Here is a 26,272-nt window from a genome sequence, read left to right on the forward strand (position 1 = left end):
AGATGTGTTTGTTCGTCGTTTGTGAATTGTTCAAATACTGATGGTAATGGGAGCCATGCACATTACATGAAAAAAAAGTACAGCTAACTTTGGAGAGTCAGACACTTCACAATTGAACCTTTGCAGAATAAAAGGCTGTTTGTGTGTAATGTAATAGTAACAGTCATCCTGACACCAGTAACTGAAATTTCATGGGCAAATACGTAAAAGTAGAAGTATGCAATTTATTTTTAAAAGTCAGGTGCAACTGTGAAAGAAAGCTTCCTTCAAAAGAGTTTGGTTAGGTGCAGTGCAGTTTTAAGCATTTCCGTGACATACAGCCCTCCCACAAATAAGGTTAGCTCTGACGCAGCGCTCCGGTTCATCACAGGAGATGTCCTCCTTACCACGCACCATCTCACCAAGAAGTGTAGCACTTCTGTGGCAGAAAGAAACATGCCAGCTTTGTGCAAACATTCAGGCTTTTTGTTTCAGTTAAAGGTATTTTTTGAGTTCCTTACTGTACTGACTTGTAGAAGTCGGGACATACGCATCTGATCCTCCAAGCTACAGACTGAAGGCACTAAGGAACCAGAAGCAAGTAGTATGAGTATTTTTCCCACCAAATAGCTTTGACTTATTTGCAGCAAACAGCTCAGCAAGGCAGCGAGAATTTCTCTCTGCAGAGGTTTGCACCTTAGAAGTATTTAGCAAGCGGGGGAAACGCAATTCCTGATATTTGTAATTACAGAACCAACGTCCACCTAGCAAAGAAAACAACTGCCCAGACAAGCTGCAAACAAAACAAAATTCAGGAGGTACATCTGAGCTTCAGGCAGGCTTTCAAATGCTCTGGGTTTATTTTTACAATGCAGAAGGTGTATATGCTGCTTAAAAATGAGAAATCATTTTCATTTGTGGAATACAAATTAGATTATTAAAAATGGTCATATTTACACAAGAACACCTTTTTTTAAAGGCAATCTCTACAAGTTGTTAATTTTTAATTTTACGGCTGTCAGAGGAATTGTGATGTCATCCAAATGCAAAAAGAAAAAGGAGATATCCCAGTGCCTTTTCATTTTCACAGCTGACTATTGCTAGTCAAAGGGAGCCAGCCTTCGCACGAGCTCCAGGCAGAGAACATGCAGTACCAGATTACACAGAGGTAAAAGTTTATGGGTGGAAGAGCCAAAAGTCCCATGAAGGGCTGTTGTGAAATTTCAGGCCAGGACAACACAGGTCAAACCACTTTGGCACACTGGCACACAGAGTAAGAATTTAAAAGCAGAAGAAAAGTAAATCTATCAGCAGGTCCTTCAGCAGTGCCTAAAATGCACCCATTCCTATTGATAACTTATCTGGGAGTCATCGTTTGTTTGTTTTTAAGGCTACTGCCCAACTTCCCAGCTGCTCAGAAAATAAAAACTTGTATTTCCTTGCAAACCCTGCATCTGGCCCTTTCCTGTCCTAGCAAAGCACTCACTCTGCAGGCCAGCGTAAATCAGAGCTGATCCCCGAGCCCACAAAGGCAGCGTAACATGGGTGCTGCCAGACGCAAGCAGCCCCCGACCATCCCTGAACCTCTCCAAAACCCTCAGAATTTGTACATAGTGAAATGGTGAAATATTTCAACAGCTGCTTTACCACAAACTTTCAGAGAATCTGCCGCAACCCCAAATTACTTGCTCAGTACTAAAAGCACAAGCATACCCAGGTTTCTTCTCCGGCAGCTGTCACAAGCTGGAGAGAGGCCGCAGTGAAGCATTTGTCCAAAATAAATTTGGGAGGACAGTGGTGGGTGCCACCGGGGCATTTGACTGGCAGAGAGACAGAAGAATAAGAAGAGGACACAAAAGAAAAATGGATGCCACAGTCAAAAGCAGACCCAGGTAAAGATGACATTAATAGGACAAAATACATATTTAATAGGTAGCATATCGCCCTCACCCATCTTACAAGAGCAGCAGAGCAAACCAGCAAAGCTTCATCATGCTGGAAGACGTGAAACTTTGCCAGAGACCCACACTCCCCCGTCCTTTGTCCATGGAAAAGCCAAAGGCAGAGGATTGCAGCCTCAGCTTTGAAGAGCTGGAAATAAAGGGCTGTCAAGCAGGAACCACTGTATATTATCAACGCTGCCCTTATATACATCTGGGCTCGGCAGGGCAGAGCGTATTTGACACGTGCCCACATGACACGGCTGTGCCTGGAGCCATGGCAGGTCCTGCTGTAAGCACCAGGAGTTTCATCCTGCAAACACAACACCCACATTTGTTCCACAGAGAAAGCAGCGACAGGTTTCCACATCCCTGCAGAACAAAATGCTGGGCTGGGCAGTGCTGATGACAGTTCAAGTGGCACTCCAAGTAAATCCACACCGGGAGATTGTTTTGGCCAGAGATGATACAGTAATCCTCTACGCCTCTTACAAAAGGTAGATTAATCTGTTACGAGCAGGGAGACCGTGAAATCCTGTAACCGCTCTGGCTGAATCCCCTGGTGTCCCACTTGGGAGTTAACAGCGCCCAGCCTGAAGGAAAGGTACTGCGACTTTTACAGTGCTCCGTGGGATTTCTCTTTGAGTCCCCGGGTTTTGTCTGGCTTTCTGTCCTCCATCCATCCTCCTAATGCAAGAGATCTGATAAAGTGGCTTGCTAAACCAATAGGACTGTATTGTTATGCTGAAACAAAAATAACTGTATATAAATTATGCTGGTGGAAAGGGAACGTTTCCTAAAAAAAAAAAAAAAAAAGCTTTTTTTGTAGCAGTACAGCAATGTAGAGAATTTGCCACCTTTGCAGATGTGCAATATATTGCAAGTGGGTTTTTTCATGTTGTGACAGCATTTTTATGTCAGAACTTAAGGAGTCACACCTTCAGGATCCTAATGTTTAATTGATATCGGTGAGTCACCACCCATGCTGTGAGTCACTATGCTTCACATCAAGATGGAGGACTATTTCAAACGTGAAATCCTTGGGAAGACATCTGGCAAAAGGTAACGCACCCGAGAAGTAACCTTGTAATTTCTTTACAATAGGTGAAAGTCTGGACAGGGTTCATACCGTGAGCCAGTATTTGCACTGAAGTTATAAAAGTCACAAATGTAAAGTCTGCTGCACGTTTGTTACTACAAACACAAGCTGTCTCAACTAAGGGCTCCTGCCTTGAACACACTTGTCCTCCAGAGGCCATAATGCCATCTGTGGTGTCTAAGAACACTGTATACCCACTGCAAAAAGGTCATAATAAGATGTCTACCATGGATTTGGTTGCTTCTACCTTCACACTGATTGCATGGAAAAGTGCAAGGCAGACCCTTCTGTCCTAAAAAGAGGAGAGACAGGAGCAGAAACAGTCTATGCCAGGCTCTGGGCAAGCGTTGGACCAAAGAGCCCACGAGAGGGGAGCTGGACACACACACCCTCTCCCTGCACTGTGTGTTCACAGTGTTTCCAATGACCGATGCCCAAATCGCTGCTGAAAGAAAGCAGACCCTTCCCCAAACAATCTGCAGGTGGCTTGTAGCTCTGTTTTGACTGCTGTCTGCATTGGTTTCAGCACAAGGAGACCAGAGCATCACCCACACTGCTGCCGTGGAAGACCCTAAGCCGAGCAAGAAGCTGCACCCTTGGTCCTTGCCCAGCCAGGCAGCACCCAGCTGCTGTGCTGGCCTTTGCAGGCTCCATCCTGAGGCACGTAACGTGCCCCACGCACCGTAAGCAGCCTCTCGACCCCTAGAGAAAAGTTCCCACTTTGGAAGCCCCAGCCTCTACGTATCTCATGCCACAGGTTACCATGGCGGACACAAATCCCTCCTAGGGAAAAGCCACAGGCTCACCTGCACGTTGGATGCTGATTTTAAGACAAGGAAATGAAAATAAAAATCTATCATTTGTCACCGAGGTCTGTGTGTGTTGGGTCTCATCTTTCTTTGCTCTTCTCTTTCCTGCTTCATCTTTTTATAGCCAAACCCTGTCGATTTTCCCTGCGCAGCACTAGAATCTATCTTCTATATAAATACATCGTCTAGTGAGAGTTTAAATTTATGATGCCTTCAGATTCTCTTACAGTATTTTTCCAAAAAAGTGAACCACAAAGTTGTTTTTAAAAGGAATAAAATAAAAAACCCCACAAAGTTAGGCTTTTCATACAATATACATAACAAAAAGCAAAGCAGTCTCCACGTACTTACTCCTGGAGGAAAAGCTCCAAGTCAGCAGAATAAGCACTACCAAAAAGACCCCAACCCAATAGAAAAGTAAAAAAACCCCCACCTTAGTACTTCTACCATAATACACCTACCACTGATGCCTTTTCCCAGTACTAAACTATGTGAGTAGTACTTGTAGTTTCAGCCACTGGAGACCTCTGTACCAAGATTTCCCTCCACACTGCTACAGGACAACGCTTCTCTCCTCCCCTTCTCAAGCCCCAGCCAAAGATGACCCTCTGGCTGCATTTTTACTATTAAAGACAGTGCACAAGTTCCAGAAAATGGTGTGATGCTCAACTCTCTATAGAAAAAAACCTGTGCAGTTAAACCACACTAAAGAGGTTGCAGGAGAAGCTTCCCAGAGAGATGTGCCGGCCCAAGTGCAGCACAAAGTCAAGGTGGTTTTACTGCCGCAGGAGCGCTCCACTTGGGTGTCCCTGTATCTCCCTCAGCTGTGGCAACAACAAGGGATTTAAACTATTTAACCTTCAAGGTTCAGGGTAGGGATGTCTCCCCTTTGAGATCACAGCTGGGCAAAGCACTCCAAGCTGTATTTTAAGTGTCAATAAAGCGTTCTTGAGAACATCTGGCATTTTTTTTGACCACCAGTACAACCAGCTGGGTTGAAGTATCAAGAAGGTCACATTTCAAAATGGGGGAATTAAGACAACTAAAAAAAAATAAACCAAGTAATCCCGGAAGACTTAAGAAGGTATAAAAATAAAAGATTTCTTCTTCCTTTGGCCAGCCACATTCAGAACTAAACATCTCCAAACTACATCTTTCCTATCGATCGGAGGAAATCCTTGTAAAAGCCTTACATTCTTATCAGACAGAACTGGACTTCCCTGGAAAACAGAATAGTAATTAAAAAAACCACACAGCCACAAGAAAATGAACAAATCAGCTATTGAGAGGTTTCATTGTTTGTTTTCTTTAAACAGCCACTCAAAGAAGCCTACACCACCTACGCTGGAATGCCTCAACCCACTACGCAGTCAACACCTGACTTACGCTACTTCCTCTGTGTATGATGCTAGACCTCCAAGCGCTGAGGACATCTAGCTTTCTTCAGCTTTATCATAAGTGGATGTTTTTGCTGAAAATCTTCAACCAGTGCCTGTATGCTTTGGACCTCTTAAAGATAAATTCTTCTAATAAACAAGTTTCTACTCAGCAAGTACGCACTGGTATTTTGAGAGGGCTACAAAGATGATGAGGGGACTGGAGCATCTCTTGTATGAGGAAAAGCTGAGAGAGCTGGGTCTGTTTAGTCTGGAGAAGAGAAGACTGAGAGGGGATCCAATCGACACTTATAGATATCTAAAGGGTGATGAGGCCAGACTTCTCAGTGGTGCCCAGGACAAGGGGCAACAGGCACAAACTGGAACACAGGAAGTTCCATCTCAATATGAGGAAAAGCTTCTCTGAGGGTGACAGAACAATGGAACATGTTGCCCAGAGGGGTTCTGCAGTCTCCTCTGAAGATATCCAAAACCCTCCTGGATGCCATCCTGTGCAACCTACTCTAGGTGGTACTGCTTTAGGAGGGGGGGTGGGGGTGGACGTGGACGAGATGATCTCCAGAGGTCCCGTCCAACCCCTATCACTCTGTGATTATAACCATCCAAATTTGCAATAACTTTTTCTCAGGTAGCAAAAGAGATATTGTTGGTACCAGAGTATCACTGTTTGCTCAATGTCTGCCTCCCTCCCTTTCTCGGCAAATCTGGCGTCCCTGTTCTGTACACTGGAGCTTGCTAGCTCAACAGATGCGAGGTTTTGTTTTGTTCGTCTTCTTGTCTGATTGATTTTCTGACAATGCAAAATTTTCTGCACTTTTCATTCTTGGAAACTAGCAAACTGTTTCTGACCATGGCAGACAACTGGCAGGGAAAGCTGCAGTCCAGGAAAATCACTCATGAACAGTGAACACAAGGTCACACACACAGAAATTGTCAGGTTGCTGTAACTACAGACATGACCGACCACCTGGGCAATGTACCACTTGAAAAATAAAGCAAAGAAACTACTTTTGACTACTGCCACAAAGCCAAAGGTTTGGGGGACATGGGGACGGAAGGGACTGGGGAGAGAGAAAGAGGAGAGGGCACGTGAGCCAGAGGACACGTGCTTAGCTGTCTTCCACGAAAGATATAATTAGATCGTGCAGTGTTGTACGAAAGCAGTTTCATGTACCTATGAAAACAGTACAAGACTGCACAGCTGTGGACTTCACAAATTTCCCTAGTGGTTTCTGAAGTTTAACATAGTTGAAGTTGCCGAAATACATCCTTCAAAACTACATTTTCGGATACGCATGGCTCAACCGTGAAATTTCCACATTAATTTTTGAAGCGTGTATTTTTTAAGTCTGGTATTTCAGCCTTAAAAATAAAGCACACAGGTCTGGTGCCGTGCTGCCACACATCACTGCGTGAACACAGATACATAAAACGGCACTTTCTCCTGGTTTGCAAATTTCAACTCCATCATGAAGATGGGACACTAAGGCACAGGTTGTGTCAAGTTGCTTGCAATCAGAGAGGCAGATAGACACCGCCTCCTGTATGAATTACCTCAGGGTAACTAGGCTGTCCCCACTATGCCCCACGGGGAGATGCTGTCCTGCTCACATCCAGTACGCGCATGGCCCCGTTCCGCCCCAGCAGCAGGAAGGTGATGCCAACAGCAGATGCTTTACTGTAGCATCTCCTGCCTGTGCCCAATGAAGCAGCACCAGGCTGCCAGTCGAGCTGCACCGCGCACATCTGCATGCCCTGTGTCACATCTAATGCCTTTCAGTCATGGCTCACCTGTAAGAGCCATCTCCCCAACGTGGTGAGATGGCTCAAGCAACATTGCAATCATAAAACAAGCCCAAAGCTCCAAATATGTGAGAGGACACAAATTGACTTTGTTTCACAGCCAGTAAAATAAACTGGAAAATACTTTAAATTGAATGCTCTGCACTAAATTATTCCTTAGTTTATGCCATTAGCAAAAAAAAAAAAAAAGCCTCCAAGCTATCCACCAAAGACATCAGCAGAGTCCCAAGATAACGAGATGCCACCTGAAACACTGCAAAACTAAGAAAGTTTAATCTACCCTTCAACTTCACACTTTAATCAGGAGCAATTAGCTCTTCTGTTCTCAACCTTGCTCTCATCACAGATCTATTTCTTTTCCCCACTGGGAGAGGGAAGAAGGAAGTTTGCTAAGTAAATAATCATCACTAATACGCTAACAATTAAAACACGATTTGTTAATCATATGACAGTCTTCTGAATACTCAACATGATTAAATAAATTTTAGTAGCATCCATGTACCACCCACTTCTCCATCACTATTTCTTTTATTTTCAGTAGCAGGAGTTCCCTTTACTCTGAGACATTTTGATCTTCTCCAGCCTTCACCCTCCCCAGATTAGTCAACTAACTTGTTTCTCAGCTGATGTTATCTGCTTCACTTTTACCAACTCCATAATGTCATCTAACATCAAAGAGTTGGGAGATACAAAATCTTGCTTGCAACTTTCATGAACACCATATTCATAACTTTCCAGAGAGCAGAATCAGGATATTCCCATCTCTCTCTCACATCTCTGTGCTGTAATTAAGTAGCTTTTCTACATCATTAGGAGCCACTGTCACAAAACTGACTAACTTTAAACCTCATCTTTGTTTTAAGCCCCATAGTTGTTTGTCTCTGCCTGTATGGTAAGACCAGGAGCAGCAACACCTATCACTAAGACTGAGACACGTGCAGAAAAATGGTTTTGAGTGCCGTCCCTCAGTTCTCAGCTGATGACAACCTTTATTCTGACCAAGGTACGTGCTGCTGGGACTGGCTTTGCAACCAAACTAAATAAAAAGATAAACTAGTTTTCAAACTGGTATTTAGAACATGTCTAGGCACTGTAAATAGAAGCCATATGTATGAAAACCTCCAACATTTTGGTTAAACATTAACATTTGCTATCATCTGATTATCGAAAACAAGTTAACACTTTGAGGACTGGTATTTTTCAGGCTGCCAAAACCACATGATGTAAAAAGTCCTGCATGCAGGCAGCCTTGAGAGGGCTGACATGACAAAACCTAATTTACTCTCTTATTGGGCCTTTTTAAGGATTGGGGCGGGGGAAAGTGAAAATGTCAAACATGGCATAAAAACTCTGAAAGGGAGAAGGAGACGACAAGAGGAGGAAGCCATTGCTCATGAGAAATGCTTCCTCAAAGTCACCGTAGATGAAAAGATCAGACACCTTAATTTTGACAAGCAATTATTGCTGCTGTGACCCTGCCCTCTCATCATTTAAGGACTACAGCTATTATAAATTCAGGCAAGAAGAAAAGGAGGGGGGGAAGATGGTCTGGTATTAATTCAAACAAAAAAATATTAAGGGGAAGGAAAAGGAGAAAAATATTCCACTTGTTTTACAAATCAGAATAAGAGACTGGTCTGTCAAGCTTGTATTGTTCATGCAGACAATGTTTTACACAGGCCTGGGAGACAGCGCAGGGGAAAAGGTCTTAACAGTTTAATTTACATTCCCTGTCCTTAATAATATTTTTAGGGTGGACATTGCAACATCGTATACATGCTCGTGGACTTTAGCCTGGAGGCCAGGAGGAGATCGAGCAGCTCCAGAGCACTGCAAAGTAAGAGGGAGATGGTACTTGAGCCAAAATGAATTCCTCCACAACTGTCTGGAGCCGAAAACCTTTTCCAGGGAACCAGGCCACCCTGCTCTGAAAACAGCGTGCAAGGGTAACTATAAATCACACGCTACTGGACAAGGCAAACGTACCGCTTCCCTGCACCTCACAAGTTGCATTCCTGATGCTCCTGGCTTTGCTACTTATGGATCTAAATATGTGTCCCAGAAACGAGTATCAGGATATATTCACTTTAGTCTTCTTTTTCTTGTGTTTCTGTAGGACAACCAACATTTGGGGCTCTCCCAAATTAAAAGACAAAATAAAAGTCCTAACAAAGCCCTAGGGAAAAAAAAAAAGTAAAAAAAGAAAGAAAAAGAAAAAAGTCTTCTCCACAGGAGCAAGTCCCACCCAGCCCATTGCCCCCGAGCACATTCGCCGTGGCCCCGTCAGCTCGCAGGGCAGGCAGGAACAGAGCCAGTTTGCACGGAACAGAGGCGCACGCCGCAGCCGGCCGCTGATCCATCTCCCACCACGTGGGAATAGGCACGGGCCTACTGCACGGCCCCAGCAGGTACAACGTGGCCTGGATCGGTGGGAGCTACTCAACATGCACATTAATCATCGCTGCCTGCCGGGTTTTATGGGCCGGCGGCACGGCAGGCTGCGCAGCGCCCGCACTGGGTGTGGGCCAGCACGGCTCCGGTACGGCGCTGAGCGGTTATCAAACACTGACACTGGTTTTGCATCGATACCTCTACAACACATCCCGATAACATGTTGTGGAAGAGACTTGAACCTTCTTTCTCCCTCCTTCAGGTCCCTTCCTTCCCCCTTGACTTTAAAAGGGAATTCAGAGTGCACACAAGGTCATCTGCTGTCAAAAGCCAACTGGAAAAAAGGATTAAAAAAAATTACATTATGAGAGCTAAGCACACACTTCAGAGTTGGGGAGACCGGAGCCCAAGAGAAGTCGCACTGAGGGAAGGAGGAATATGAAAGGGAGCGAGTGAGAGCAACTGTCCCAAGCAAGGATGCCAGGTAGTGCAGAGGGCAAACCGGGCAGAAACAAATAGGCTGACAGGGAAAACAAAAGACAAGGTACAAAAAAGCACTAGATCCCTTTCAGCATTTTCTAAGTTTAGCAGCTCTCTAGAATTCATTTGGAAAGCTTTAATTTAAGATTTTGTGGCATTAGCGTGGCCAGAAGTTTTTAAGTTAAGGAAAGCCGTAAGCCTTGTGCTATTCCTGATGTTATTTCATTAAAAATGAACACCTTCAAGCTCGGCTGGCCTGTAATCCTCATCTCAAGGTTACCATCAGAACTGGCTCCAAATTAGATGCTTTCCTAAGTGCCAGTTCCTCGTCTTTGACAAACGCTTTAAGAAAAACATGAGGTCATCTTTTATAATCACACTCTTGTAGTCAGAGTAGGAAGAGGTAAAACTGTTAGAGCACTTTAGAAATTTGGTTTTAGACTGCCTGAACAGCTGGTAAATATACACCGTAGCCTGCAACTTCTGCCACAGCATGGGCAGGGTCGGTATATTTAAACTGAGACTGAGATACAGGATGTATTAAGGAGTGGAAACAAAACCAAACAAAACCTCAACTATTTCAAACATCACCTCCATCCAGAAAAAAAATAATGCACTTGTGACATACACACAGAAAGTGAGGAATATGAAAGGCTCAACAGCAAGTTTTGGAAAGCTAAAAAGACTTTAAGATATTCTAATATGGAACTACCTTCCTGAAGGATTACTGTTAGGTCTACCAATGCTACAAACGATTCATGGTAGGCTGAATCAGATTCCTGTATCTGAGACACTTTATCTTAAGGGTGATAATAAACATTAACTCTATGTACATTCCCTCTAGTGAAAAGAAACCCTATACCAGGTAGAAAACCTGAGGCTACCTGAGTTCTGATGACAGTATCAGTCTTAACCCAGCCTCTGTTTTCTAAACCAACTGCTTAAAAATTTTTTGGCCCATACATAACAGCACCCTCCAAATAAATAAAAACAGTATCTAGGCTCACTAAACAAGTCTTTGTAGTCTGGTGATATCACCATACTTGGTTATCTCACAGATCAACATCAGGTAACTTGCTGATTGCAGGCAGAGGACAGTTCTGCAGCACCGGGAAACTGCAAGCACTGTTCCCGAAACAGCCGTCCCCTTCCTTCACTCCGCTCAGCCAGAAACTCGCCCGGGTGTTTTAGGGTGTTGTTCACCAGCGCCCTGATAACCAGGAGACTCCATCACCATGTTGAATGTCTACGGGCAGGCCTCAGGGCAGCTGCAGCAGAACACGCCATCCGCTCTCTTTGCTCCCTCTTTAACAAGCAGATTTCTCAAGTCTGCAGGCACTCAGACCGGCAACCGCTAACTCTTTATCAGCTAACTTGCAGAGGGAAGGAAAAAAAAGTTTGGGATCTCTCCCATAGCTGAAGAAACCATAAAAAAAAAAAAGTAAAAGTTTGCTCTGGTCTGCCTGTATTTCTGGATACCTCTGACCGCAGGACTTGCTGACACCTTCAGCACCCGTTAGGAGCAGAGCGAGTCATTTCAGAGCCTCATCTGAAAGAAATTTAGAATAGTCTTTATGCCTATGGCAAATATCTGCATGTCCCTACATCCCCTTCAGTCCGTACCAGGGTAGCAAGAGCATGGGCGATATACCAGCTTTGATCTTGCCGCTTCTGACCCAACTACTGCACTGTGTGCAATAACTTGAGGTTTTCATTGATTTGGGACTGAGTAGAAGCCAGTCAGCCAGGAGCCAACACCAACAAATTTGTCATCACTGTTACCACACAGAGATTTTTTTGTTTTACCATTTCTGGCTACTTGCAGGTACGTGCAATAATCCCATGAGACAACACCACAGTCTAGGACACATGTTACAGCACAGAGCCATTTCGCTTCATTAACATAGCAGAAAAAAAAACAGAAAAAAGATAATAAAAATGCATTTAAAGAGAAAGTTTTATACCAGGTTAGTAACTAAATCAGCTGAAGATGCGTCCAGAAAAGTGTAAGAACTGTCATAAAAGCAAGGGAAAAAAGGCTGGTAGGGGCACGGACATTCCCCCCTTGCAGGGGTTAAGAGCATCACATCCTAGCCTGAACTGATCCAAGTTCACCCCAAGATAGCACTGCCTGGTGCTCGCTGCATGGCAGCACTGCCTCTGGACCATTTGGCTCTCCTGAATTAAGCTCTGCTTTTTTGGAGGGGACAATTTGCTAGAGGCTCAGCCAAACTGGCACGAGAACGATCGAACCAGTGGCAAACAGGTAAAACGATGGCATGTTACTTGGGAAAGAGATGACTCAACCCAAATCAAGTGGGAAGTTGAGAGCCAAGAGAACAGCATTGCAGCAAAACAAGGCATCTGGAGCAGAAAAGCAGCCACAACAGGAATTCATAGACATGAAATATTATTACATAATTGCTCCAGATGGTTAAAACGCAGCTTTCAACCAACCATTTCCCTCTATGCCACCCCCAAGAGGTGGGACGATCTGGAACGCTGCAGGTACACACAGGGGGATGGTGTGCTATCAAGAGCTTCAATTTAATCAAGCCTCAGTCCTTGCCCATCATCAGCTTTCAGTGTCCATTATACAAATTAGCATTCAGAACAACAAACAACCCCACCACGTAACCCAATCGAACACAGCAGATGGGTCATCCTAGTAACAGAGGGAAAAACAACTACCATCAATCCTGAAACTAAGAGCTTCTGTGAAAACCTTGCCCCACGATTACAGCTGGCTTTGCAGAGGATCAGAAGATACAGGTGCTAAAGTTAACGTGAGAGTTAGAAAAGTCCCTGTGAATACACAGTCCAACTTCCTGCTAGGCTTCACGGCTATGTATGTTTAGTTGTCATTATGTTGCCTATTGTGATAATGCTAATAAATTATCTGAAGCATCACTTTACAGATAGGTAAAATGAGACCTCAGTTTTCCCCATGGCAAAAAAAGGTGAGTATTTCTCAGCATCCTTCTTTGGGACAGTGGGGAGATACACAGACCATTTAAAAGACAGATTTTTTTATTATTATTTATTTATTTTTTACTAGCCTTTTGCCTAAAGGCCAGTTCAGGGTACATCTCTCACAAACAATACATGTGTACTCTGTTTATAGCAGCGTGATAATGGTGACGATGTGATAAAGAATAGATTCAAATCCTCAAAGAAGCATTTAGCAGTGAAAAAGGCTTACAAGCGGTTTGTTCTAAAAGGAAGAAGATACTTATGTACAAACCAAGCTAAAGTCCAAGATTTATGTACCAAGTCAGGACATTAGCTCAGATGGGTGATTTAATATGGCCACTGGAATCCCTGTGGTTAAGTTATGCATCTGACCTCTTCGCTATATGTATTTCAACAGCGTTAAATAATGAGGAGTGCGTCCTTTATTACCATTTCCAGTTCTAATGACTGGCAGCACTATAAAAAGCACCATTCCCAGTGACTCAGTCAAGGAGGTTGGGACAATGGCAGTGCCTAGCGTGGCAATGCCACTCTTTAAGGAAAGTGCAAGGCCACCCCTGGCTCCAGCAAAAACTCAAAGAGAAGCAGGGCTAAGCAAAGCACAGAGCGGGGCTGGAAACAGCAAGATCTTCGCTCACATCAATCCCAAGCATGACGCAGGCTGGGAGAAAATGGGTACCCGTGAAGGGAATGCTGAGAAAGCCTGGACAGAGGGACAACATCTGATGAAGGGTACCATTAGGAGAGAGGCTATGGAGACAGTGGAACTTAACACAGTTTAAGGACAGCTATCTGCTCCCGAGGAATGGGGGACAGTGACGTCTCACATGCACGTACATCAACAAAATGCTGAGCAGGAAATAGGCTTCGTGCTAAATAACCACAATTGTTTTGTCGTTTCTGAAGACAAAGCAATGATGGAGCATCCAGCAGCAATTAGCTTGGACTGCTGAAGATGAGAACAAGGGGATCTACTGGCCAAACAGAAGTGCATTTTTTTTATTAATATACTTTTGGCTCTCTTTATGATATTTCAATATAACCCCTGGCTACTACACAGATGAGGGTATATTAGACTAAGATTTAATAAAACTCTATTTAGAAAGATGAGAACAGTGCATAATACATTACAGAAACAAATGTATTTTTGAGGGGAGTTAAGGGAGATCTGAACATCCAGTCTTCTGAATTCATCCAGGGCAGCTCTTTCTCACAAAGGATGGTGGGATGCACATAAGAGGAATCAGCAGTTACGAGAATTGCTCCCACAGTATCAGAGCTCCTGGGGGTTTATAAGAAAGGAAGTCCAAATTAAGCTGCGCTGCTGTTCTGCCTGGGTTTTTCCTCTCTTTCTGCATTAGGATAAAGCCAGACAGCACACCCACCCAGAAAACCCCCAGAACAAAACCAAAGCACAAACTAAGGGGGAATCCTGACCCTGAGAAAACAACCTAATTATAATTACATGGGATTACAAATCAAAGCAAAAAAGCTGCCAAGTTTTTGGAAGTGAGCATACAACAAAAATAAAGACTCCACACTGGAAAAATACCCGTAGTCTCAAAAGATGATTATTATTCTTTCTAATAGAAAACAAGACAGCAGAGACCACAGATGTTTATTTATCCCTTAAAATTGATCTGCCCTTTACCGCAAGTTCTTCCAAAGAACACTTTAATTATTTTTAAAGAAGCATGCAAGATAGCAAACTAACTCTCCCTCAACCTTTTGTGGCCAGCTTGATGACGACCTTCACAAGGTTCAAACATTCAAAAATTTTTATTTTTTTTTTACAGTTTACATTAAAAAATATTTCAAGATTTTTTTTTTCATGCTTAAGCATCAGTGTTATACCGTAAAACATACAAATAGCTCAATCTCTGGTTATAAACAGAAGAAGAATCAGCCTTTCAAATGTCAAATTTCATTATGCACTTCTACTTCACAAACATTTGAGTCCACCATGTGCCTGTGTTTTTCTCAGGAAAGGAGCATAGCTGAGTTACTTTTTTTTTTTTTTTAAATCCATTCTGGGTTCAAGGTTTGAGGGATTTGCTTTACCTACTTTTTCCCCATTACACATGCTTTCAAGGGACACAAAAAGAAACTGAAATATTTTCAATGAGTAATACGAACGTGTGCCAGCTGACCAAAGCACGATCATGCTGGTCATCTGATGATTGCTGCTTTTCTTTCTCCCAACTAGACAAGCACAATTAATCCAAAACACTGCTCCCAGGCAGGAAGTAATTTTTGCTGATCTTAGGGAAGGGGTCCCTGAGATTAAGGGAACTACTTTCCTGGTCTAACAGTTTCATTTTACACTTTCATGTTGTCTGTTAATACCAACAAGGCCCATCCACAACCGGCAGGGTTTTCGCAGGGCCGGTACCATAAACAAGCAAAAGCTTTCAGGTGAAAAGGCGAGGTGGTTTCTTGCATGCACTACTCAGCAAATACGAAGCAAGAGCAGAAAGCGGCACAACCCTCCTCACTAGAAATTTTCCATCTTAGCCATTACATTAGGAAACACAAAACAGAGCAGCACGCACTTTCTGCTTCTGGAGTACGACAACTCGTGAGAGACATTTCTTCTTTTATTGCTCTACCGAAACGGTTATCAAGGGAACAAGTACAAAACAAGAAGAATTCAGCAGAACTTTGCCTCATTTTGCTCCCAGCAGTGACCACCTCATCAGCTCCCCCCAAAACCAATCAGGTTTTTGGTTTATATGACTGCTTTAGTATACTTGCACAAAAGATGAGCGATACTCACAACCGCAGCCTTCTCCACAACCCTTTCCCCTCACTAGCTGGTCTTTCCCACGGACACCTGCGTCCCGAGATGGCAGGACAGCTGCCATCGCCGGGATCCCAAAAAGCCGCCGAGGATCCCCTTTCAGGGTATAACTTCACAGTTCAGTGCCGCAACCAGCGCTCGGGTGCAAATCCACGGGACGGACGCCCGGCGTGACACCCGGGGAGGGAAAGGATTACGGGGATGCGGGATTTACTCCTGGTAGGACGGTAACCCACGGGGTGCCTGACCGACCCGGCAGCGGCACGCACAGACAGATCCGCATCGTGTCAGCTGCTCCCCTTGTCTTGGGACGAGCGGGTGCCGAGTGGGGCCGGGGTAGGGCCAAGGGGGTCCGTGAGGGCTGGCCGGGGAGGGGGGGCCGAGGAAAACCGCCTTTCTTACCTTGCTGACGACGTTTTGGACGAGGCCGGCTCTGATGCGGTAGTGCCACTCATGGCAGTCGCACTCGCTGGCGTTGCCCCCCGCGGGGGTGGGCAGCCCGGGCGGGGGGAAGATGCTGCCGTTGCCGCTGCGGTTGGCATGGCCCGGCGCCAGGGACGCGCTCCAGTTGCCCTGCCCGTCCGCCTCCCGGCACCAGAAGTCCGGCTGGTCCAGGAGGAAGGAGTCCGAGAACTTGCTGAAGCCGATGAAGAGGGCCGGGACCCAGGTGAGCAGCACCAGGGTCCGCTGGTACCCGCCGCCCAGCCCCCCGAGGAAGGGCAGCACGGAGCCGTCGTAGTCGAGGAGCAGCGGGCTGCAGGCGGTGGCGGGCGGCGGCACCGGCACCGCCTGGATCTCAGCCCCGGCGGCGTTGGCGGGGGGTGGCCCCGGAGGGGCGGCGGCGCCCCCCCCCGCGGCTCCCGGCACCGAGCCGTTCTCCTCCGGCAGCGGCCGGCCCCCGCCGCCCGCCTCGCGGCGCCGGTCTATCGCCATCCAGCCGTCCGGGGGGGGGCTCACATAGGGGGGGGCTGGGGCAGCCCCGACTCCCTCGCGAGTCCTTCCCTCCTTCTCCTCCACGCACACACACCTTGCAACGTAATATATTGCACACACGCTCCCAGCCGGACCCGGCAGGAGACGGATGGGGAGGAAAGGAGAGGAGGAAGGAGAGGGGCGAAGAAAGGGGGAGGCACCGAGCGAACCCCTCGCTCGCTCCTTTCCTCACCCGCACCCTGCGGCCACGAACCGCTGCAGCTGCCGGCGGTGCCCCCCCTCCCCTCGCCTGTGCGTCAAGCTGCACTCATCCCAGCTCTCCCTTCCCCCCTCCGAGAGGCACCGGCAAAAATAAAAGGAAGGATCCAGCCGGATCCGAGCATGCAATGGGCTAAAGGAGGGGAGGGGGGAGGAGAGAGGAGAGGGGGAAAAAAAAACCCCAACAAAAAAACCCACCCTGCAAACCAAACCCAGCAACAACAAACCAAGCAAAACCGGTGCAGCAAGGCTCTACGAACACGCCTCCTCTCCCGGTTTTGGTGAGAAGGAGGAGGGAGGAGAGGGAAGGCAAAGGAAGGAGGAGAAGAAAATAACAGCTCCCGACGCGGCTTCCCCGCTTCCCGCACAGCTAAGGGTTTCCTCCCGGCCGCGGCAGCAGCGGCGGCGGCAGCCCCAAGCACCCTCCCGCCGGCCCCTCGCAGCACTCCGTCCCGCACATCTGGCTCTGTAGCAAGGGGCCCCGCCGGCCCCTCCGCGGCCCGGGCTGCGGGAACCACCACCGCCGCCGTACGCCTCCCGCGGCAGCCCGCTCGCTGTGCCGTGCCGTGCCGTGCCGTGCCGAGCCGAGCCGAGCCGAGCCGCGCCGCGCCGCGCCGCCGGCCACACCTCCAGAGGCGGGCAGCCCGCCCGGCTCCTCGCCCTCCGCCTCCCGGCAGCCCCCACCTGCCGGTCCGGTCCGGCCCCGCCGCCGCCCCCCGCTCCGCCCCCGCGGTGCCAGGCGGCCGCACCTGCTCCCGCCGCGCCGCCGGCCCGGCCCGGCCCCCCTGCAGGGACCCGCCGCCGCCGGGGGCGGGACCGCGGGGCGGGGAGGGCGCGGGGAGGGCTCCGCACCGCCCCGCGGCCGCGTTGCGTTGCGCTCCGCTGCCCCGGAGCAGGTAGCGCGGCGGGCCGAGTGGCCCCGGAGCGGGCAGCGTGAGGGTCGGGGAAAGAGGTGCTCTGGCTCTACAGCGCGCTGTTATTTCCCTATCAATTATTTACACGGTATCCCTTTAATAATGCAGTGCAGCTGCAGCTGGCTGGGCTGGAGGAGCACCGCACCGGGGAGCCAAGTCGCAGGAGCACCCTGGGTGGCTGGAAGGGGGAGGTTGGAGCGGGGGCAGACCTGGAGGGAGGAACCCACGGTCGAAGGGGACATTGCTGAGACCTAGAGCGGTGCGAGAAATTGTACCTGCGTTGCTTCGGTCAGCCTGTCAAATTAGTACACACTTAAAAAAAATCATATTAACACCTGACATTAAGTGTAAAATAGACATTTCAGATTTCTGAAGGTTATTTTTATGTTAAGCTAAATTTACTTCAGCATGTAAGTGCCTCAGACTATTTTCATCGTGGAGCATAGCCCATGCATTACTGAAGTGTGCGGTTATTTTTTCCTTTGGAAGAAGGGGAAGAGAGACAACAGATCAATATATGCTTGTACATATGAACATGGCTAGTGAGCAGAAAATATTTGTGTGCATTAGAAGAGGACTGGCATCATTACTGAATGTAAATGGAAAAGTAAGTTGTTGGTGGATTTTCATTTACTTGATCTGGTCTCCGCAAGCGAATTATTGTACACCATTAACTCCTTAGATCTTCCTCCCTTTAGCTCCTTTTCTTACATAGGACACCAAAAAGGTTTCCCATCTACTGGTGGCTCAGGATCCCTTTTGTAGGGCCTCCCTCAGTCCTGCTCCGAGGGATCCCCAGTACCCCAGCAGCCCTACGGCCTCCCCAGGCGACGCTTCATCCTCCTGTCTGATCTGAATATTCCTTGCTGAAACGCGAGCCTCGTGCTCCCTGCCCGGGGAAGTCTCCTTTTTCTCTTCCTGTCTTGCAGTGCCCTTTTACATCTGATGGCTGTTATCACGTCCCCACGCCATGTTTTCTTTATGACAACAATTTATCCGCTGTCTCCTCAGCCACCGATTGCCCCCAGCCCCCAGTTCTCCTCTGTTTTCCCCCCGCCTCAGCTGCTGCCTGCAGCGTGCGCTGAGCGGTGCCCCAGCCTCTGTGCGTGCAAGGGGTTAACCCTGCCTGCAGAAACAACTCTTCTTGTTGCTTTTCAGTCACATTCCGTGCTTTCCAAGCAATTTCTTACGATTATTTTGAAATCTTATTTCATCTTCCAACGTACTTGGAGTCGCTCCCTGATGAATGCCATCTCTGAAGGCCGCTAATGCAACATCCCGGGACAGACCCCTTTGGAATTGCGTCTATAATCCACCCGTTTGCTAGTAAACCACTGACAACTGCTGTTTCCATAGGTTTGTACCCACTGCCCAAATTTTTCACACAAACTGAACTCCCTCATTTATGAATGAATGTGCAGAGCCTAACCAAGGTGCAGATGATTGCGGGCCTTGCTCCTTTCTTCTGTAACAAAGTCTGTTTTTCTATCATCAAAGGAAATTTGGCCAGCTTGTCCCAATTTCTTGTTGACAAATCCATGTTAATAGTTGCTTATCTCATTGTTTCCTTCCATCTGTTTACAAATAATGTGTCTATTTTTACTAGGTGTGTTCTGGTGAAATAAGTGTCTGGCAGGTTTATGTATTTATTTATTTGTTTGTTTATTTGTTTATTTATTTATTAAATGGCCTTTTTAAAGATAGGCACCAGTTTTGCCCTTTTCTATCAGCAGGGTCCTTGGCCATCTTCCCTGAGCTCTCGGAGATGAACACCAGTGTTTCCAACACTGTTTGAGCCGCTTCCTTTGGTACCCTGGCGCGAAGTCTGACCAGCCTGTTGGTTTGAACACCTCTAAGTTATCTCACGCACTCTTGTAACTGGTTCTGTCCCAGTCTGGGCTGAAACCCTTGTCATTAATATGTGTTATGTCAATCACCTGATCATAAGTGACCCCTTTTAGCCAAGAGGCCTGAGGCACTCTGAGCTGTCTCAGCATCAGTGGATAGCTTTCTCTGATGAGTAATCCACTTGCTTTTGACTTCCTCTTACCACCGATGTACTTACTGAATGATTTCTTGTTACTTGCAATGCTCTTGATAGTTAAGTTTTATTTGTTGTGCTGGCTTTTTTGTGTTTGTCCTCATGTGCTCTTGCTAGCTAGGTGGTACCTCTGCACTTACCCCATGAAACCTGATCTATTTTCTCCGTGCATCCTTTTCATGAGCCAACAATTTAGCCCGATCGGTTGCTTCCTATCTTTCCTAGATTTCTTCTGCAATGGGATCGTTTGAGATAAGTTTTCTAGAAACTCCCAGCCATCACTCATTGTCCTTTCCTGCAAAGGGGAAAAGGCCTCGGCACGCTCTGGGGTTGGCAAGAAGAAATGGAGAGGGGAAGAGGACTTTGGGAACAGAGGTCTCAAGCTGAAGTTTTGAGGAAAGAGAAATTTGACTGAAGAAAGCAAAGAATTGAAAACTTGGAAGAGACGGGAGGGGAAAGAAGAGCCCTTAGAGAAGCAGGTAGGCATACTGTGAATGAGTAGATCTGTACAAACAGAATAAAATCATGCAGTACAATAAAAAGCCCATAATGAGAGGCAACAACACATACCCGAGCTGACCAAATATTTTTCATCCCAAATGCCTCTTCTGGGATGCTCCTACATCCTGAGATTTTGTTTGGAACTGAAAAATTTCAAAAGTAGCATATTCCTGAGAGTTACATAGTTTTACATAGTAGTTCTCCCGGCCTTGAAACAATAATCCTCGGGAGACTGTTTCTGAGTACAAGAAGGTTGAGTACAAAAAAGGAAAGAAGATACATTTCTAGGAGTTAAGAAATAAATTTTTGATGAAATAAGTACTACTGAAGCAAAACTTCATGGAAAAATATCTTTCAAATAACAGAAATGCCTTTACATATTCTTGTGAAAATTGGTTTGAGTTTGAATGAGGAAACGAGAAAGGTTTGAAAGGAATATTCCAGCTCCGTGGTGGAGCTTACACGTGAGTAAATACTGAAGTTAAGATTACAGAGGCAAGCCTCTCTGTCCTGTGCAAGGCTTCATGAGACGCTACATCTTATGATCAAGCATGGTTTTTGCAACAGTGCCTCTTTGACCTCAGAGAGAAGACACAGGATCTTTGGTGGAGCCTCTTTGCTAGACGACAAAAAGATACCATTTAAAAGATAAATTGCATTCGAGAAGAGAATGAATCACTGTCTTTCGGCTTATTTTTTCCACACTCACTGAAGAAAGAAATTGCGTACCACTATAACCTAGGTCCTCAACAGGTTGGGGAGGAGGAGCAGAAAAGATGGCTTTTGTCTCCTCTGAGAGGAGCAGTTTCATCCCTCTGTAATGCAGAGCAGCTTCGGAGCTGGGACAACACGACAGCAGAGAAAACCGGTGAACTTTGCCCTGTTGCAGAGCAAGCCTCCTGTTGCAGAACAAGCATCCTGTCAGTCGGCACCCCGCCACGGCTCAGAGGATTTGAAGCCAGGACCCTGAGAAATATCATCATGTTTACAGAGAGGAGGGGAAAAAAAACCCATCCTGCTTCCATAGCCTTAGCGTTAACATTTCCAGATTCTTGGAAGGCCATCCTGCAGTACTTTGAAGAGCTCATGGCATAAATTCCTGCTTTATGTGGAACTTGCGACAACCTCATTCCACATAGCAACAACTCTAGCTATAATTTATTGTTTTACGGGATGTATGCTTGGTTGCCTTTTTTGTCTAAAGGAATCATGTACTGTAGAGGTGAAGTTATGACAGTGCAATAACCCAAGAGCTGCTTGGTACAAAGATCGATTAATGAAATCTTCTATTGGAAGGCAGACTATCTATATAATGGAGAAAAGCATGATGTCTTCATAGACTCATATGATAATGCAAGTTAGAAGGGATCAGGAGGTCTCTAGTCCCACCTGCTCTGGAAGCAGGATCAGCTATGGGGTCAGATCAGGATGTTCAGGGCTTTATTCAGAAGCTATAGGGGATTTTTCAGCTCAGGAGGGCCAGGTGAGTACTGCGAGAGCTGGGTGTGAAGCAAGATAAACAGAAAGAAAGAAGAATGTGTTGCAAATGGTAAAAGGGGCTAAGTCACTTGAGGAACAGGCAGAAAAGCCTGTACTTATTTCAGTGTGCTCTCCTCCAATCCTGATTGAACCAAAGACACCTGACTTACACCATTCTTCCGATGGCAGCAAACATCAGTGAAACTCACTGGCAAAACGTTCTGTCCCTCCCTAATGCTGATTCAAACAGAGGATGACAACCTATTACTTGTATCTTTTACTCTGCTGGCAGAGGCCTGTACCCCATATGGGGAGGGATCCAGCAGTGGAAGGGTTCCCATCCCCCATCTGTTAGGAATGTGGGTGCCTTCATTTATTATCCTAAAACCAGAGAAAATTATTTGTACACTAATTACTGGAAAAGATCGTAGATGTTGCAAAGTCAAGCAATCTGATGTTGGTAAATGCTGTAACTAAGATTGCTTGGGCAATGTTAATTTGTGCCCCAAATCTTGTGCACATGCATTCTGATGCAACCTTTAATTAATAGTGCATTATGATGCAACCTCTAATTACATGATTATGCACAATTTTTCTTGCAGATTTCCTGTCTTAGAGAAAAAGACAAAGAAAACCACTTAAGAAGCCCTGACTCTCAGCAGGGTTTAAGCACTTAAAATACCTTTGAGAATCTAGGTCTTAATGAGGAGCAATTCAATATTTTGTTTTCTCCTTGTTCAGTATGGAGCCCCATGACTTATTTAATGCACTATCTTCAAACCCTGCTCTCAAGAACTAATGATTAATGTCCTCGCGGGATTTTTTATAATTCTCCCCTATGAAGTATCCAAGTGTTTCACAAATATTAATGCATTTATTTTCACAGTGTCTCCATAAAGGGAAGGTTTATTACCTTCTTTTCATATTGGGAAACTCAGAGGCAGATAGGTTAAGGTGAAAACTATGAAGTTTTGCAGCTCCCAGCAATTTAGCATTCTTGAGCATGGTGCAGCATTTTGTATTTTCAAAGTACAGCTCCTGTTGGCAACTGTGAATGTGCAATGCTTTTGTAAATCAGATTCCAGAGTCTCAAGGCATGCACTCATAAAATGAGACAAATGCAACTGGAATAACGTCGGTGCTTTGAGGAAGAGACAGAAGCCTGACATCACTCCTGGGTAAAATGATGGAGCAGCTGATGCAGCACTGGATTAATACAGAATTAAAACTAGGTAAGCTAATTAGAGCCAGTTATCCTGGATTTAAGGAAAAATTGTCACACTACCATTTTTTTGAAATGAGGTTATAAATTTGGTTAATGAAGACAATGGTATTGATGTAGACTGTTAGTGACTGTACAGTAAGAAAGATAAACCCAAGCTAGTTCTACACTAGCTTCATCCAGGTTGTGAACAGATGTTATCTTCTGGACACAGCTGTGCCACCAGAAGAATTTACCTCCACCAGAAGAATTTACCTCCACCAGCTGCTTGTGACCATTTCCTAGCTAGGAAGTAGTTCCCCTCCCAATCAGCCCGCAGAGCAGTTCCTGCGTGCACTCCCTACTTTACAGCAGGGTAAATCAGGGAAGTTCACTCAGACCAGCCGCTTAAATTGCAAAACCTTGTCCTGATAATTTTGCTCGAGGGGAGTTCAGGAGCTCACCAGATACCTCTGTACCTGTCAGCAGTCAGCTGGTTGACTTTCTAAGTTAGGAATTTAATTCTCTGGAGAAGCAGTGACACCTCTTAACTCTTCTTCCAGTCTCCCACCTCATTTGTGATGCACCTACCTCTACAATTAAGGAGGCAGTGTCGTATAGGGAACAGCCTTCTTCACAGCAAGGTGACCCACATGTGAAGCAGGTCTATCCTGTTCACTGAATAAAGCAAGCGCTCTGTGGAAAAAGCAGTAGGTAGTCATGTAATTAAAGGCTTTTCTCACTGTACATACACAAATATTATATATTTTTATATATATGTATGTATAACACATAGACATTATGTGAACACATGGAGAGGCCAAATTAGATTTACACAAGCTATTTTACCTTGTGTAATTCCTGACTTTCAAGTGTTTAATTTTGCATTCTTTGTGGTGTTTTAAGGTAGGTCTTTTTCTCTGTGTGTATACATTAAAACAATGCAAAAAACTAATGAGTGCTTACACAAGACAAGTTCTACAGTGTGTATAATTTTTAGACACAGATTGTTTGAATGGCTTAATGGAATGTAGTGAAATCAAGTAGGAATTAAGTCAGTCCAGTGGCTTTTTTATTTTAAACAGATCTTCAAATACTAAAATTAAATAAATTAAACTAAATGAAAAATTAAATTAAATTAAACATGCTTTGAGCTGTATTCCTGCTTCAAAAGACCAAAGTCTCTACCAGCATTCATTTTACATTCTCTTGGTCATAAGATGGTAGCTGAACATCTGATGTTGAAAAATCACGTAGTGAAAATATATGTATATATTTTCTGCATCCTGCTCTAAGGTTGCTGACAAGACAGAAATAGTGAGACTGGAACAGTAATGCTTAGCTCAGGAGCAAGATGGGTGCATTTTCACCTGTAATGGGAATCACAGCCTGCTACATGCAGATGCTTCCTGTCGCTTTTATTGTGTAACTCAGTTCCTAAAGGGAAAGCAAAAACCAAACAGCACCTAGGATATTCCTTAGGGATTATCAGAGGAAAGGAATCAGGACACCCTGAGGGAACTCAGTGACTCAGGATGCAGTCCTCAGACAGATAAATTACACCTTGCACACAGACTAACTGTGCAAGCACGTGTATATACTACAGAAAGTAACCAAACAAATGTTAAGGATGGCAACTGAAAGCCTAATTGCCTCAAATGTATGAATCACCAAGTTCCAATCTTGCAGGACCTAACTGAAATATTTAATAAAAATGGAACCTATAATCAAGAACCTTATTTGCACATGAAATATTTCCCTTTGATTTTTTTTTTTTTGGTCTTTATACCTGGGTAAGAGAGATGCTCGATAGAGAGTGTTTCTTTCCATGTGTGCTCCCATATTGTGTATGCAAGCTCAGACTCCCCTAGTGTCCAAACAGTTTTGCCATGAGTCCGTGCTGACATGGGCTGGGAGGGAGCTCCAAGGTACAGCAGCAAGACTTCAGCTGCTTCTATCCTTCAACACAGGCGTAAACTGGATGTTACCTGTGGGGAGGCTGAGAAGGTGGAAGGTCTTAAGCTGTGTCACGTAGCCACGTGATGTTGACATATATACATCCACCTATTTACATGTTAGTTGGCACTCACTGCTGCTTGCACCCTGCAAGGCCTGCTTGCAGTTGGACTAGATGATTGTTGTAGGTTCCTTCCAACTATTCTATTCTAATTCTATTCTATTCTAATTCTATTCTATTCTATTCTAATTCTATTCTATTCTAATTCTATTCTATTCTAATTCTATTCTATTCTAATTCTATTCTATTCTAATTCTATTCTATTCTATTCTAATTCTATTCTATTCTATTCTAATTCTATTCTATTAGACAGGAATTACTGGGATACCCTGCACAGACCTTGCTAAATTTGATCTGCACAAGTGCAGCCCTGGATACCCTTCCGCTGCTGATCCACAGGGGACACCTGCACCAGTGGCTCACAGCTCAGCTCATGGCTCTCCTGAATAAATCCTTTCAAAAATTGCAAGGAGAAGAGCATATTCTCTATTCTCTGCATACAAAACAAGCATGACTATGTGCATATGGTTTAAGAGGGTTATAAGAGCATTAATTAGTTCAAGTTGGAGAAAGAGCATGTTTATTTTGCTCAAGAAAATTGTTATGAAACAAAATAACAGTCTTAAGAACAAAAGGAAAAGAAAGAGGTTGGGAAAAAAATCATAACACAATACTTAATATTTTTGTTGTATTTTCTATCAACATTTGAAGATTTGAGAGATAAGGGGCTTGCACGGCTAGAGTTAAATAGTTTGTAGTTACCTGGAACCTGGGCCAGCTTGTGCAAATACAGCTCTGCAGTGCGGTCAGCCTAGCAGACTTTGTCTTTCCAGGCGTAACCACCAATTTCTACCTTACCCCACAAAGGTCAAAACTCCCTTTCCAGCATGCTAGTAATGTTGTCTTGAGCTGTTAGCCTCTACCCTGGAAATACCAAGCACTTCTTTCATAATTTCTTTTGGCCTGAATTTATGCGGCCTAAAATCAAGGAGTCCATAGACTCGAAATTAAAAAAAAAAAAAAAAAAAAAAAAAAGAGAGACAGAGAAAAGGAGAGAGGAGGAAGAGAGGTGGGTTCCTTCGTTCATCCAAATGGCTCTGTATTTTACACCACTAGAGCCCCAGGACTTGCTGCATCTGAAGTAAAGGGTGAAATTCCACCTAGTTTTGCTCTGGACCAGTAGGGCCTGGCCAGCACATGCAGCTCACCAGGATGTTTGCTCAGTACACACCCAGCGTATCCGAGGAAAGGTGAGAG

The 26,272-nt window shown here is 45.3% G+C and overlaps 1 protein-coding gene across 3 annotated transcripts in view; it reads right to left on the reverse strand.

Moving 5' to 3' along the window:
- Positions 1-17,544, reverse strand: part of SLC22A23 (solute carrier family 22 member 23) — a 118,807-nt gene extending 101,263 nt beyond the window's left edge. The window contains exon 1 of one of the 3 annotated variants that reach the window (XM_054816724.1): positions 16,074-17,543. In XM_054816724.1, coding sequence (XP_054672699.1) covers positions 16,074-16,604 — 531 coding nt within the window. In that variant the 5' untranslated portion in view covers positions 16,605-17,543. Of the gene's footprint in view, positions 1-16,073 lie in introns of all 3 variants that reach the window. The other 2 variants (XM_054816725.1, XM_054816726.1) reach the window with 2 other exon arrangements.
- Between the last annotated feature and the right edge of the window lie 8,728 nt (positions 17,545-26,272).

Source organism: Grus americana, chromosome 2 (assembly GCF_028858705.1).
Source record: "Grus americana isolate bGruAme1 chromosome 2, bGruAme1.mat, whole genome shotgun sequence".
Classification (NCBI taxonomy): domain Eukaryota; kingdom Metazoa; phylum Chordata; class Aves; order Gruiformes; family Gruidae; genus Grus; species Grus americana.